General features: G+C 33.0%; 1 protein-coding gene and 1 long non-coding RNA gene across 20 annotated transcripts in view; one reads left to right on the top strand and one right to left on the bottom strand.

Annotated features, from left to right (window-relative positions):
• The window catches only part of EHBP1 (EH domain binding protein 1), a 391,476-nt gene that overhangs the window by 209,804 nt on the left and 165,004 nt on the right, over positions 1-16,668 (top strand). For all 19 annotated transcript variants that reach the window (XM_072937655.1, XM_072937664.1, XM_072937665.1 and 16 more), the window contains 2 exons: positions 10,200-10,381; positions 12,709-12,848. In XM_072937655.1, the coding sequence (XP_072793756.1) occupies positions 10,200-10,381; positions 12,709-12,848 (322 nt within the window). The remainder of the gene's footprint in view (positions 1-10,199; positions 10,382-12,708; positions 12,849-16,668) is intronic.
• The window catches only part of LOC140685675 (uncharacterized), a 94,089-nt gene that overhangs the window by 73,195 nt on the left and 4,226 nt on the right, over positions 1-16,668 (bottom strand). Inside the window, exon 2 of the long non-coding RNA XR_012058949.1 lies at positions 1,615-1,737. This is a non-coding gene — a long non-coding RNA (uncharacterized lncRNA). The remainder of the gene's footprint in view (positions 1-1,614; positions 1,738-16,668) is intronic.

The raw sequence follows: 16,668 nt of genomic DNA, 5'->3' as shown, positions 1-16,668 counted from the left end.
AACCTGGAGTAGAGGGGAACTTCTTAAACTTAATAAAGAATATCTACAAAACCCTATAGCTATAGCTAACATCATACTTGATGGTGAGAAACTCAAAGCTTTCCCACTAAGGTCAAGGGTGTCCCCTTTCACCACTTTTCTACATTGTACTGGAAGTCCTTGCTGATTGAATAAGAGAAGAAAAGGAAATTAAAAGTATACAGATTGGGAAGGAAGATATAAAATTGTCTTTGTTCACAAAATACATGATCTTCTATGTAGAAAGTCTGAAAGAATCAACAAAAAAACCGTGGAACTAATAAATGATTATAACAAGGTTGTAGGATATAAGATTTATATACAAAAGTCAATTGCTTTTCTATATACCAACAATTAACAAGGTAAATTTGAAGTTAAAGACATAATTCCATTTATATTAGAACACCCAAAGTGAAATACTCAAATATTAACCTAACAAAATAGGTGCAAAATCTATATGAGGAATACCATAAAACTCTGATGAAGAAATCAAAGAAGAACTAAATAAATGCAAAGATATTCCATGTTCATAGATAGAAAGACTCCATATTGTCAGAATGTCACTTCTTTCCAACTTGATCTATAGATTCAATGCAATTCTAATGAAAGACTTAGCAAGTTATTTTGTGGATATCAATAGATTTTAAAGTTTATATGGAGAGGCAAAGACTGAGAAGAGCCAACAGAATATTAAAGGAGAAGAACAAGGTTGGAGGACCAATACTATCTGAATTCAAGGCTTAGTACAAGCTACAGTAACCAAGACAGTATGGTATTGGCAAAAGAACAGACAGATACATCAATATAGAAATAGGCCCCCATAAGTAGAGTGAACTGATATTTGACAAAGGAACAACACAAGGAGCAAAGATAGTCTTTTCAACAAATGGTGCTGGAACAACTGGATATCCATATGCAAAAAAATGAATCTAGACAGACGCTTTACACCCTTCACACAAATTAACTCATAGTGGATCATAGGCCTAAATGTAAAATGCAAAATTATAAAACTCCTAGGAGATAACATAGGAGAAACCTAGATGACCTTTAGTAGGATGTTGCCTTTTTATATACAACAAGAAAGATATGATCCAAGAAAGAAATAATGGATAAACTGGACTTCATTCAAATTGAAAACTTTGTTTTACTAAAGACAGTGTCAAGAGAATGAGAAAGCAGACCACAGACAGGGAGAAAATATTTGCAGAAGACTTATCTGATAAAAGACTTATCCTAGATATACGAAGAACAGTAAGAAAAGCTCAATTTTAAAAATGGGACAAAAACCCTAAGAGACACCTCACCAAAGAGGATATACAGATGGCAAATAGGCATATGAAAAGATATTCACATCATATGTTATTAGGGAAATGCAAATTAAAATAATGAGATACCACTACCCACCTATTACAATGGCCAAAATCTGTCACACTGACCACACCCAATGCTGGCGAGGATATGGAGCAACAGAAACTCTCATACATTGCTGGTGGGAATGCAAAATGGTGCATCCACTTTGGGACAGTTTGGCAGTTTCTTACAAAACAAAATATACTCTCACCATATGATCCAGCAATCACACTCCTTGGTACTTACCCAAACGAACTGAAAACCGTTGTCCACACAAAACCCTGCACATGGATGTTTATAGCAGCTTTATTCATAAATTGCCAAAACTTGGAAGCAACCAAGATGTTCCTCAGCATATGAGTGGATAAACTGTGGTACATACAGACAATAGAATATTAATTCAGTTTTAAAAAGAAAAGCCCTGAGGGAAACTTAAATGCCTATTACTAAATAAAAGAAGCCAATCTGAAAAGGCTACCTAGTGTATGATTCCAGCTATACTATGTTCTGGAGAAGGCAAAACTATGGAGACAGGAAAACGATCAGTGGTCGCCAAGGGTGAGGAGTGGAGGAGACGAACAGGCAGAGAGCACAGAGGATGCTAGGGCAGTGAAATGCTCTGTATATCATAATGATGGATATATGTCACTATAAATTTGTCCAAAATGTACAACACACAAGAGAACCCTTAAACTATGGACTTTGGGTAATAATGATACATCAGTGTAGCTTCACCTGGGTGGTAAACGATGTACCATTTTAGTGAACAATATTGATTAATAGGGTAGGCTGTGCATCCTGGGGGCAGGGGATAGATGGGAAATCTATTTACCTCCCTCTCAGTTTTGTCATACACCTAAAACTGCTCTAAAAAATAGTCTTAATAGAAGAAAGTATACTTATTCTTCATAAAAATGTGTTAACATGAGTCATGTTTGAATGAAATGAAATGTTTTTATCTCAAGACCCTGTTACATGCTTTAAAAAAGCATTAGAAACATTTCAGAATTGTTCACCTAAACTCCCCAGTTAAAGACAGAGATTATCAGACTGGATTAAAAAATTTTTTGGATGTATGCTGTTTACAAGTGCCAGTTCTAAAATAAAGGGAAGTTATGTAAAAGGACTGGATTGTAATGAAGTCTGTGAGTAGCTTCTCAGTTCTTTCCTTTATTTATTTCTTGATTTGTGTTCTTTGGAAAATGTTCCATGACCTCACACATCAAATTTCTACTGCTCTGCTTATCCTTTTCACATAGGAAATATAATGGTTTGGTGCAATTAGGTGACTTTGCATAAAAATGATCCTGTTGTAAAGTGAACACCAGTGTATGCACACCAGTTAAATACTTTTAAGGACCTATAAACAGTTATGAAAATTGATCATGAATCAGGCCATAAAGGTTGTCAGTACATTTTGAAGACTCGACATTATACAGATCACATTCTGTGATCGTAAATCAATTAAATAGTAATCAATTACATAAAGTAGAAAAACTCCATATAGATGAAAAAAATTTATAAACATGAGTCTAAGAACTTGTAATGAAAAATTAGAAAATATTCACAGAATAGCAAAAATAATTCATACTAAAATGTAAGACATTTAAAGTAGTATTTAGAGAAATAGATACTCTTATATACTCTACATCAGGAAAGAAGAAATACTCAGAATTCAAGAGTTAAAACAGAATATACCTGACGAAAGTAGGGGGAAGGAAATAATAAAGAAGCAGAAACCACTGAAATAGAAATATACATTCACTCCAAAGGATCAACAAATCCAAAGTCATTGATTTGGAAAGCCCAATAAAAGAGAATTTATAGCAAGCACTATCTAGGAACAAAAGAGTGTGAGAAAGCCCAAATAGTACTGGGAGTAAAAAAATGTACAAAACTACAGATTCTGCAGAGATTAATAAAGATATTTTGAATAGTTTTATGTTACCAAATTTGAGATCTTGGACGAAACATATAAATTCTGAGGTGGGGCAGATACTTTCTAAACTGACTTAGGGAGATGTTATACACCTGAATATTTCTGTAATCATTAATGAAATTACATCAGTAATTAGAAACCTTCCCCAAAAGAAAACAGGCCCAGATAACTTTGGATGTTTTTGTAATGTTTCCCAGGAATGTGGAGTTGCTTTAATTTTAGAAAATCTACTAATTTACCACATTAATCTTTTAACCACAGCATAGATTCAAGGTTAAAAAAATCTTAAGTTATCCCAAAAGTTGAAGCTTTGGTAGTTAAGGCAATATTATCTTGTTGTGAGGTTAGAACAATTGGCTTGTGGTACAGAATTAGAGAACACAGACTTGTATATGCAAACCAGATTTTTGATAGAGTGGGCATTGTAAATAGGAGAAAGGAGGGATATACATGAATTATTTAATAATAGTGCTGCAATAATTATTTATTTATAAATTTTTAAAAATTGAAATTGGATTCCTCTCTGAAAACTTATGCAAAAATTAATTCCAGGTGGCAAGGACTCTTAAATAAAAAAAGCAGAGGTATATAAGTTTTGAGGGAAAGGGAGAATAGCTTTATGACCTCAGGGTTAATATTTTCTCAAAAAAGTACAAAAGCACAACTCGTAAAGGAAAAGGTTGACTTCACATTAAAATTAAAAAATTGGGTTCATTCAAAAGATTTCTTAGAGAGTGAAGGTACAAGCTAAAAACTGAAAGAAGATATTTATAGCACATGTAAGTGACAGTGGATTCAGTATCAGAGTGCATATGTAATTAGTCAGTAACCAAAAGATAAACAGCACAGTAGGAAAAAGTACAAAAGATTTCACAGAAGAGGAAATACATGGCCAATAAACTATGAAAGGATAATCAATGTCATTAGTAATCAGGGAAATGCAGTTTAGACTGTAATGAGGTAACATCTCAGACTGGCAAAAATGAAAAAGAAAATACCAAGTGTTGGTAAAATGTGGAGCAACGGAAACACTTAGGGCATGTAAATTAATAAAGCCACTTTGGATTACAATTTGACATTTTCTGGTGTGAAGTTGAACACGTACATATGCTATGACCCATTCTAGAAATATGTCCTAGGCAAGCTATTACACATGCGCACCAGGATATAGACAGAATATTGATAGCATTGTTAATAATTCCAAATAAATAATTAAACCTCAAGCAACCATGTCCATCAACAGTAAAATGGATAGGTAAACTGTATAATATTCATATAATGGAATACTAGGAGCAATGAAATTTAATGAATTACAGCTGTACACATCTGCATAGATGAATATCAATAATTTAATATTCAACACAAGAAACAACTTACAAAAATGTTAATGTTATTTCATTATACAAAGATAAAAACATGCAGAACTACACAATGTATTTTTCTCATTTTTTGTTGTAGTAAAATATGCATAACATAAAATTTACCATTTTAAACATTTTTAATTGTACAATTTGTGGCATTAAGTATACTCACAATATTGCATAACCTTTGTGACCACCTGTTTCTGGGACTTTTTCATCATCCCAAACACAAACTCTTTACCCATTAAACGATAACTCTTTATCTCCCCTCCTCTCAATACCTGGTAATCTCTGTTCTACTTTCTGTCTCTATAAATTTGCCTGTTTCTCATATAAGTGTAATCATACAGTATCTTTCCTTTGGTGTCTGGCTTATTTCTCCTAGTATAATATTCTCAAGCTTTGTCCATGATGTAGCATGTGTCAGAATTTCATTCTCTTTAAGGTGAATAGTCCATTGTATGGATATCCCACATCTTCTTTATCCATTCATCTGTAATATAATCATTAGGAATGCATACATAGGTAGTATTCTTTTTTGAAGAGAGGGAGGAAAGGGGTAACCCAAAATTCAGGGTGCAAGTCTCTTCTGGAGGAAGAAATGGGGGGATGCAATTTGGGAGGGGACAGGAGGAATTTAAGGTGCTGGTATTGTTCTATTAAGCAGGATGGTGGGTACAGTATGTTCATTTTACTATTCATGAAATAGTATTTGTATGTTTTATACTTTAGTATGTGTGATGTATTTCACAATATTTTAAAAACTCAAATGATAATGCCATTAATTTTCAATGTGTTATTAAAACAGGATAATTAAGGTATTACTAGTACATGACAGAATTTTTTAGAGCATTCTATGTAATAAAGCTCTGAAAAAATTATAAAATCTAAGTAGGCTCCTTCTCTCCTTACACCCACCCCCAGTTCTCTTATATGGGAAAGTTAAGTTTCTAGCACATGGCTTATTTTATGTGACATTTTAATAGGTAGAGAAAAATCAGTCAAATATTTTAATGAGAGGCATTATGTTAATTGTATTTATCTTGGGGTTCATAATGAATGGGATATTATACAATGAACTATTTCTGTAAGAAGACCCTAACTTGAATAATGTGGACAAGAGATGTTCTCTCCAAATTCTTATACAATGAACTAAAGAATACCCCATTTAACTACATGTCTTGCTACCATTATATTACATATCATGTTGTTAATTTTAGGAGGGTAAACTTGGTGAGATTAGCTACTTTTTTGTTTTTGGTAAAATCTATAATGTTTAAAAATATTTTTTAAAAAGTCCTGAGTCTCATGAGAATGTATTAGTTCATTCCTAATTAGAAAAGCTGTAAATCTTTTTCCTTTTATGCTATACACAGTAAACATTTATTCACCTGTTGCTTGTATTGTTAGCACTCCCATGGCAACAAGTGTACACTGAGGTAGAGTATTCATTTCAGGTCTGATGAAAGTATAAGGGGGTCTGTGCATGAATTTCAATGTTGTAACTACATTACTTTAAAACAAACATCCTTATCTGATTATGCATTTATTTATTTTCCCCTTTTCAAGACTGGTGATCCTGGATGGACTGTTTATAATACTAGTGTAATAAAGCAGGTTAAATGGTCCATAAATATTAATAATGCTATTTATTAAACACCTACTATATGCTAAAAACTCTGGTAGATATTTTCATATTACTGCAAGAATTTCTTGAGGACATATTTCTAGGGTGGAAATCATTGCTGAGTCATAAGGTATTCACATGTTGAACTTAACAAGGTAAAGTCAAATTGCTTTTCAAGGTGGCTATATCAGTTGAAACTCTCTCCAGCAATGTTAAGAGAATTTGCACTGCTCCTCATTCTTTATATATATATCTTTTTTTATTGAAGTATAGTCAGTTTATAATTTTGTGTTCCTCATTCTTACTAACACTTGGTATTGTCCAGCTTTTAAAAATACTTGCCAATCTGAGAGTGTGAAACTGAGACTCAAATACCTGAAGAAATATGCCAGAGATTAACCAGTGAATAAGTGCTGGTGTCACATTCTAATCTAGATTTGTCTGATTACAGCTACATTAAGCTGGATTTCAAAGAAATGGAAATATATAGCTAAGTCTTTTTTATAACATAGAATAGTTATGAAAAATGAGATTGAGATCTCTTAAGTAAAATAATTTTATGTTAGAATCTCTTTAGGGAAGGTATTTCTGAAAATGTGATTTTAGGGTAACTGGATCAGAATCACCTGGTGGTAGGGGTGTGTTTGTGGGAGGGGCAGGATGGGAGTGGGGAGGGGAGGGACTTACTATTTTTAGAAATGCAGCGGATTCCTGAGCCCATCTCTAGTTTTTCTAATTTAGGATTTCTAGGGGTGAGATCCAGATATCTAAATTATCTAAAGCTCTCCTAGTTTTATTTTTGTTTTTTAATAAGCTCTAAAGTTTAAGAACTTCTGCCTTAGGGATTTTGAAGTAATTTTCAAAATACTTGTGCCAGATTCACATACAAACAAAGGTATAAACATAGGCCCAGAGACAGTTTGTCTTAGACAAATGTAAACGCTCACTTCTTACTGACTTCTGTCATCTAACTTTCTTTAAGTGTTCCTCTTACTGTTTTTCCTCTTATTTCTCTCATCTTGTCCAACATGAACATGTAACATGAAATAGCATTAGGATTCTGATAACAATAACAGTAATTCTCTCTAAACTCTCTTGCCAGGATGACCCTTAGTTAGTCCTTTAACGATGGACCATAGGATACGAAAGACATAGCAATGCAATCAGTTATTTCATTTGTCTTTATAGGACTGATGATAGTAATGATAGCAATTTTGGGTAGGTAAAGATAATAGACTTGATGATTATAGAAAGTGAAGTTTCATGGAGCTGGGGTTACAGCCATGAGAGAGCCTTATGTTGTTCTCATTAATATTCTTTTAAAAAATGTATTTTCTATATGATAGCTAATTTTAAAGAGGAAAACAATAACTCAGCTGGGTGAAGAATTACTAGAAACACCATTTAGACCCCTTTTCCCATCAAGGATACAGACTCTCAGTGAGATCCTATGTTAATTTTAGGAATGGATATTGTAGACTCAAAAGAGCTCTGTTCTACTCACCTGCCCAGACCTTATCAAAGGTCTGTTTTCATTGTTGCTGAGCAAGTAATTGCTTAATTAAGTGATACAGCTAATTCTATTGTATTTAGAATTTAGTAGCTTTTATTTCCTTTTGTTTCAGAGACACCAATGTACCAAAAACTTAAAAATCCTCTGAGTTCAGTAGAAAACTTTCCTACATAGTAATACACAGAATGTTAATCATCAAAACTAGATTTTTGCAGGAATCATCCTTAAACTAGGCAAACTACGCTTTCAAAATTATGCTCATTTCTAAGTTATCTTAATTTTTATAGTTTGATTATTTGGTTATCAAATTAAATAATTACTATTAAGAGATGAATGTCATTTTGTGGAACAAATTTGTTTAACAAACCTGAAAATAATATGTAGCAATTTGTATGTCATGCTTTCAAAACAGAGGCTTTAAATCCTATATTATATGTAATAGTTGTTAGCTATTCTAAAGGTACAATAAGAGATTATTGTTCATATCAGTGTAATAAATTGATACTCACTGATCATACTTTTTCATTTTGCACATTGTCAGAACCTTGGACCTTAATCTTATTCTTTGATTGACAGTAGCGACCAGGGAAAGAACACTTGTATTGTTTGGGATAGTCACATCTGTTCAACTTGATTCAGTTGAGGGTATTTGCATATTCTTAAGTATTTCTTCTGAGAGGGCTTAAATCCTTCTCAAGTGCTTGATGTATTTTTGAAATTCATTCATAAGGTATCTACATGCACTAATAGTTCTGTATAATAATGCTGTGCATAATCTGACAGATAAGACCACATTTTAAAACAAGGTATTCTTTAGGGATGCTACATTACATTTTTACTTGTTCTGCTGGCAGAAATGTCAATTTTTTGAAAAAGCCTGTTTTAATATTTTTATTAAATTAGTAAATTCTTATTTTAAGGCAAGTTTTTCAATCATAGGACAAATAAAGATTTATTAAATAATAATTCAGAAGTTAATGGTAGTTTTTCCTGCCTTGGTTAGAAAATTGAGTAATTTTATAGAAAACCATTGTAGTGCTTGAATGGATTTCTGTTTGTCTTCTTATTGTATAGGGAAGATTACTGAGGTTCAAGTTTACTGACTTACTCAAGGTCACACAGCTGGGAAATCAGGGCTTATTTTAGGTCTGGAATCCCAGACCAGTAAATCCTAAGGAATGCTGGTATACATGACTTTTGGTTTGCATTAATGATGGTATGTGACCTCTGATTTACCTTATTTACAAATTATCCTGTATCTAAGATTTCCCCTTGCCGTTAGAACATAGTAATAGATTATGTCTTATTCATCATCATCTCTCTCCAGAATTGACACCATGTCTTACACATATTTAATGCCCAATCATTATTTTGTTATCCTGTTTTCATTGTTTTCCTAGGCTATTATTCTGCAAAGGATAATTTTGAAACAAGATAGCTTATTAATGGAATGTTAAATGCATTTGATAGCAAATAGCTTTCATTTTATGCTCCATTTCTTCCTTCCTTCCTTTTTCTCTTTTTCTCTTTTTCTTTCTTTCTTTCTTTCTTTCTTTCTTTCTTTCTTTCTTTCTTTCTTTCTTTCTTTCTTTCTTTCTTTCTTTCTTTCTCTTTCTTTCTTTTCTCTCTCTCTCTCTTTTTCTTTTAATTGAAGTACAGTCAATTATAGTGTGTCAGTTTCTGGTGTACAGCACAATGTCCTAGTCTTTGTGCTCTATTTCTAATGAATTGGTAATAGCTGTGTGGAGAAGACTTTTGAGATCTGCTGGGATTGGGTAGCAATGTCTGCCACAGGTATAGAATTAGAGAAACCAACTCTCTTACTTGATTGATATGATCTTAGGGAAGTGAGAGAGAACTTTAGACTTGAATGAGCAGAAAAGACCCTGGGAAGAAGTCTCAGATCACAGGATGGAATTCTGAGACTGTAGATAGAAATGAGGTAGAATGCCAACGAGGTTTGGGTTCTATAAGAAATACTAAGTGTTCAAAAAGGAGAGATATCATTAGGTTACATTAAATATAATCAAAGAAAGGAAACAACTGTTGAGCACTTTTGATACCTAGCCCCGTGTGAGATCCTCTTTTTACGGGAGGGGACCTTATGTCCTACTTTTCATCCCTTGCTTTTCCTTTCGTGAGATATGTAGGGTTGTTCTAGTCGTCCCTTATTTCCCCGAACCAGTTCTCTCCAATTTTATATCTGCCTTACTTAAAGATATGAAAGTTGTAATATAACCTTATTACAATTTTATTTCAATATTGTGTTATAGGAATGCATTGGAGAAGGAAGATTCAACTCTTATTTAATCACATTAGAGTAACATTCAGAAATATTTGTCTATAAAGTAAATAACTCCAAGTTACATAATTTTTTTTTAAACCTTCCAGGAATCCCCTTCTGGTCGAAGGAAAGCTCTTGCTACTAGCAGCATCAACATGAAACAGTATGCAAGCCCAATGCCAACTCAGACTGACGTCAAGTTAAAATTCAAGCCATTGTCTAAAAAAGTTGTATCTGCCACTCTTCAGTTTTCATTATCTTGCATTTTCCTTCGGGAAGGAAAAGCCACGTAAGTTTCTTTTGTCAAATAAGCAGCTTCAGAGTATGTTTTAAAACAACACTGTAGGTAAATGGTTTTGACTCATTAGACTGGCAATAATTGAGAACGTCTACTGCTGAATTAGATGAACTGCTTGTTAGTTACAGTCTCTTTTTGATTCTAGAAAATGAACACTAATATAAAAGTGACAACAGTAATTTCAAACTTTAAATTGTATAGGTTATCAAAAGTGTCTGTTTTATGTTTCAGTGTCTTCAGTGTAAGTAGTTGTACTCTGAATTACACAGTTCAATTTTTGGAGCTGTTTGGTGCAGCTAGGGCATGAAAGGAACCCAAATTGAAAAGTTTACGATAAGAGGATTGAAAGAACTAAAGGAACTTCTGCCAATTTGTGTTCTTTGGCTCAGCCTTCTAAAAATTTTATAGGAAGATACAGTACAGTTAGATAAAATCACTTCTTAATCACTGAATAGACATTGTACAAAATAATTTCTACATCCAGTTCTAGTCTCCTAAAAGAGTAAAATTCAAACTGGAGAGTAGTAACATTCCTCTTAGTTGTTACGTGCAGTCAAGTCAATGGTAAGAGCATGTTTTGAGTGTGGTGAAAGTGTTAGTTCCTACTTGGAGTGGAAGGTCAGTAAGAGGAGAAATGGGAATTCTGTGCCTAAGACTTAAAAGGTGATGGGAAGAAGACAGCTATGAACATTTCAGTCTAATCTGCATCACAGTTCTGAATGTGTTTGGAATGTGGTTACTATAATTGGCCATTCTACTTGACTGATTAGACTGGATTCTTTGCGTCAGTCAAAATGAGATGTTTGACACTCATTTACAGGGCAGCAAATGACTTGGTAGATAACAGTAAGCCTCGTCTCTGGAAACTTGGCTTCTAAGTGAGTGTGGTAGAGAGACAGTGCAGAGTGGAAGTAATTAAGTCTTTTATCTCAGGACTTAAATTTGTAAACTTAAATACTGAGAAATTAAAAGTAAAGACCTTACCCTGAAATCCAAGCCAAAGTGAAAGGAAAGGAAACACAGGACAAAGAGAGAAAACAAAATCAGAGAAGATCTTTCAAAGGTGGACTCCTTTCCCCTGGGCAGAATCAGTAAGTGAATTAGCACCACTCATGAGAATTTGGGTGAGAGGAAATTTAGTCAAACTAAATGTCTCAATTTGAGTGGAGATTTCTCTTGGAATACTCTAAACTTTCTCTCTACCTCTTCATTCCTTGCCTCCTCACCTTTCCCAAAGAAAAATCTTCAGGGTTAAAATATGGGGGGTAAAATTAAGCAAGTTAACATTTTATGAACAATGTTATATATTGAAATTATATCCCAGTGATAGGTAAGCAGTTTGTAAGGCAAAGTCTGCAAAATCATACCATATTTAGAATATAAGTGAATGTTAACAAGCATTGCTTTATAAAAGAAACAGTATTTTTTGTTTCATTTTTTATTTTATTGTGGTAAAAACATGAGAAACTTTTAATTTGGTTTTCTAAATTTGGGGAAATATACCAGATTGAAATTTAGTTTGTATATATCATGTTAGAAATATGTTTCATTCACTATAGTTTATTTGAAATTTAAAGTTAAAATAATAGATCAAGAAAATTTAAATTATTTAACATTTAGAGCATTTAATGTAAACTTTACAAATTTATGTTTAAAATACTTCAAGATAAAAACATTTTTATATTTTATCAAATAATATGGTATTTAACTAACCTCAGCCATTTTCATCTTATAATTCTTAGAAAGACGAGACTTTTGGGTACTTTTTCAGTTACTGTAGTTTCTTAACTTTAGGAGGGTTTTATCCCCTTTGAGAAAAATGCACATTTAAACAAGATTTAAATATAATTTACAGGGTTTACCACTTCTTTTAACCCCTACCTTCAAGACCAAAAGGGTTCGTGGATTTCAGACTAAGAATTTGTCTTCTAATTCCTTCTGAAAGTTTGAATACTTGAAAGTCTAGATCTCACCTGATCTGCAAACTGTCCTGCTGTTTTATGAAGCAAGTTTTTGTTTCCAGACTTCATGATTAGGAAACCATACTTTAATTCCATGAAGAAAATTTTAGCCTTCCATAGATGTGCAGCACAGAATTAAACTAACTCCTAACCAGTTAGTTTTTAATCCTGTTCACTTTTTATTAATTAAACATGCCATTTAAAAATATGGATATTTAGATTTTTCAGTAGTTTTTTTACAACTATTTAAAAGATGTTAACATTTAGAAAGAAGGAATATATTAACATTATTTTCTTAAGAAACAACCCTTTTTTGAGCGATGTCATTTAATAAACTGTGTATTATCATTGATACAGGGATGAAGACATGCAAAGTTTGGCTAGTTTGATGAGTATGAAGCAGGCTGACATTGGCAATTTAGATGACTTTGAAGAAGATAATGAAGAAGATGATGAGAACCGAGTGAACCAAGAAGAAAAGGCAGCAAAAATTACAGGTCAGTTTTATTTGCATTAAAAGTTTTTATTTTTTTGCAGAGTTGAAAAACTCATTCTTGTTTCCCAGGAAAAAAACAATTCCACCAAGATATTTTTTCTTCCTTAAGCCTTCCTAGTATAATATACCATATAGCTCTCTGGAAACTTTACATGCTGATGGTAATAACAGATTTTAGCAGTTTAAGATCAAGTCCAAAGCTAGTCAAGAAAGCATAAAACTTTACTGGAACTACTCACAGTATAAAGTAGCCTAAATATGTTTATACTTATTTTGTCAACATATGGATGAACGCTCTATAAGTAAAAGTCTGTCTTAAGGGTGAAATGAGGAAATGCATTGGCTACCTTCTCCTAGTTCATGTTCATTTATTCACATAAATCACATGGACATTCTTTGTTTTGAATTTGTATACATCTTATGTATCCATGTATCTAGAAGCTTCCATGCAAGCATTCATTATAGCTGATTTGATCAAACTACTAAGATGGTAAGTGGTTAGAACCTCTTTGTGTTAGTCAGTAAATGTTTATCAGCACATCTGCTATCACCCTTAAGGAACTGATGTTATACATCTTTATTATTGGAGTGAAAATCCAGCACTATATACATACACCTTTCAGCTAATAAATTGTTCAAATTTCTGGATAGAAACCCCTTGACTTCTACCTTCTGTTCATTTCTTGGTGATTTTTCCAAGTCCGTTGGGCACCTTGGCATCCATCTCTTGGCTCTGCCTCAATTCTTGCTACTATGTGGAGGATTTCCATTGATCCCATGGCTGACCCATTAAACTTCTTAGTCAGAATCTTCTTTGAATTCCTCAACTCCAGTGACCTTCACTTCCACTCCACTTCTAGAAATCTTTTATAAGGAATTGTTCAGACTTGTATGCGAGAATAGATATTTTGTCCTGAGCAAATTTCATAAATTACAGTTGACCCTTAAACAACACTGGTTTGACCTGTGTAGGTCCACTTATATACAGATATTTTTCAGTAATAAATACTGCAGTGCTACATGATTTGTGGATGCAGATATGTAGGAAATACTACAGTACTAAACATTCCTGCACAATCTCTGGATGCGAATATGGAGGAACTGAGGATGTGGAGGAACCATGAATACAAGGGCCAACTATAAATTATATGTGGATTTTCCACTGTACAGAGAGTTGACACCCCTAACCCCTGTGTTGTTCAGGGGTCAGCTGCATTATTTTCTAATTTGTGATGGCCGTTTTGATTCCTTATTTAACCCAAAGATGTTTAGGAGAATGTGCTTTGTCATGTGCGGTGTTTATTTCTAGCTTAATTTCATTCAAATAAGCTTCAGAAGCTTGTCCTAGTTCAATTTAAAAAAATGTGAGTGAGGTTTTTTTCTTAGTAGTGTAGGTATATGATCTGTTTTTGTAAATTTTCCATAAATACCTTTTTACATATATACTCTATTTGTTAGATTCAGTATGTAGCTATTAGACCAAACTTTAAATTTACATTATTTAGTTATTTATATTCTTATTCTTTTTCTATAGTTCATCAATGAAAGAGAACTTCAATCCTAAATTATTTAGTTCATAAAAATTTATTCTCTTATGTCTTCATTGTGAAATATAATTTGATCAATTCACCCCATTTAATGCCTCCTGCCTTGAGTTTTTGCCTGATGTTGATATTTGTAATCTATACTTTCTTTATGTTTGGTGTATTTATCACTTTATTTTTATTCTGTGTGTGTTAAATACTTCTCTTTATATACATTATTTGGTTGATCTAACCTTCTAGTTTTTGTACTTTAGTAGTTATATTTCTTGATAACTGACATACTTAATTTCACTTATATTACTTTATACTTTTATTTGGGAATATTCTTTTTTTTCCAAACATTTTATTTATTTACTTTTTGTTTATTTTTGTTTGGAGGAGGGATAATTAGGTTTATTTACAGCACACACTGTACCGCTGAGCTGTACCCTCCCCCTGGGATATTCTTATTATTTTCTCCACTCACCCCTTACATTTTGCCATTCTCAAATATTTTATTTAAGCATTTTTAATAGAGTAATTTGGAAGTTATACATACTCTATTTTCATTTTGGAATAGTATCCTCTAAAATAAATAAGCCAATGGATAAATGAATGAACCTATATTTCTCTACTAACATTAAAAATGAAACAAAATGTGTTGACTCAGTTTGTGTGAGATGAGAGATCCAATATGATTCTCTCTTCTCTCCTTGAACCCCTTCCTCCAACCCCTCCTGGTTGTTATTTTTATTTCAAAAACATTTTGGGTTTCTGTTTTCAATAATAAATGCCGACATTTGCATTGTTTATAATGATGGCAGCAAAATTATACAATACTTTTATAAATGCCATGGCTTTTCTGTCTTTGAGTTCTTTGTTTTATTCAACTAGTTGGAGTACTTCAAGAAGGATAAGTTGATATTCTTCCCTTACCACCCCCAGTGACCTCCTATCCTTCAAATTCTACTTCTTTTGCCACATACTCTGAGAAGCCTTTCATACCCACTCCCTCTTAAGCTTGATCACTCTATCCTTTGTGCTTGTACTGTACCATTTATAAATACAGACATTTTTTCACAGCATGCGTTTTTTGTAATTCCAGTAGGATATAATTTGATCTTTCAATTAGAGAATATGGTTTGTTCTTTGTATATGGCTTTTGGTTCAGACTAAATCTCAATTAGGCACTAGTGCCATAAGTAGCAATAAGAAAACCACACATTTTCATAGTCATAGCTGTTTTGAACAGTGTTATACTGTTTGATCACAGCCATGGGGAAAAATGGTGATAACAGTATGTCACAAGTTCTGCACTAGTACTGAAAGGAAAAGAAAGGACATTATTTTTAAGCAAAATACAGATTTAATGAAAGGATTCAATAATAATTAGATTTTATAGTCTTAGTCCATTTGGTTTGCTATAATGAGTATCATAGATTGGGTGGTTTATAAACAACAGAAATTTGTTTCTCACAGTTCTAAAGGCTGGAAGTCTGAGATCAGGGTGTCAACATGGTCAGGTGAGGGACCTCTTTCTGGGTCATAGACTTCTCATTGTATTTTTCACATGGTGGAAGGGGGAAGGGGAGCTCTTTTGGGTCTTTTTTTTTTTTTTTAATAAGGGCTTTAATGTCATTCATGAGGATTCTACCCTCATGACCTAATCACCCCCAAAGGCCCCACTTCCTAATGCCACCACTTTGGGAATTAGGATTTCAACGTATGAATTTTGGGGGACACAAACATTCATATCATAGCTATCCTTATTTCTTAAACATACATATATACCTTAATTTAAAAAATTCCTACTGCAGGAGTAATGTTTTTAGATAGCCTAAAATTCCCTGACCCTAACAGAAGTAATTGTTTTAATGCACTTTGAGATGATCCAAAATTTCTTTGGAATGCTACTGTCTTGTGTTATTTATTTATTTATTTATCTATATTTATGAAATTCCTTCAAAGTAGAGACTATGTTCTGATCATTTTTTCATCTCTAGCTTTTAGCACATTGTCTGAAACACATTGAGAATTTAAAATATGTTAACTGAAAGGCCATAAATGGAGATGAATGGGCTTCCCTCTCCTATTGTAGCCCATATTGATCACTCTGGCATATTATCTTGTTCCATTCACTTTGACTTTTAATCACATACTATCTTATGTAGGATGGGTGTTCCCATTTTATGGAAGGAATGTGATCTAGAGGAGACACATAATTTGAACCTTAAGTAATTCAAGACTAGTTTCCCCAAAGTAATGAATATAAAATATGTGTTGAGGGAGCATAGGTAG

Source organism: Vicugna pacos, chromosome 15 (genome assembly GCF_048564905.1).
Source record: "Vicugna pacos chromosome 15, VicPac4, whole genome shotgun sequence".
In the NCBI taxonomy this organism is placed as follows: Eukaryota; Metazoa; Chordata; class Mammalia; order Artiodactyla; family Camelidae; genus Vicugna; species Vicugna pacos.
The sequence above is the reverse complement of the archived record's forward strand: the minus strand, read 5'-3'. Positions and strand labels throughout refer to the sequence as shown.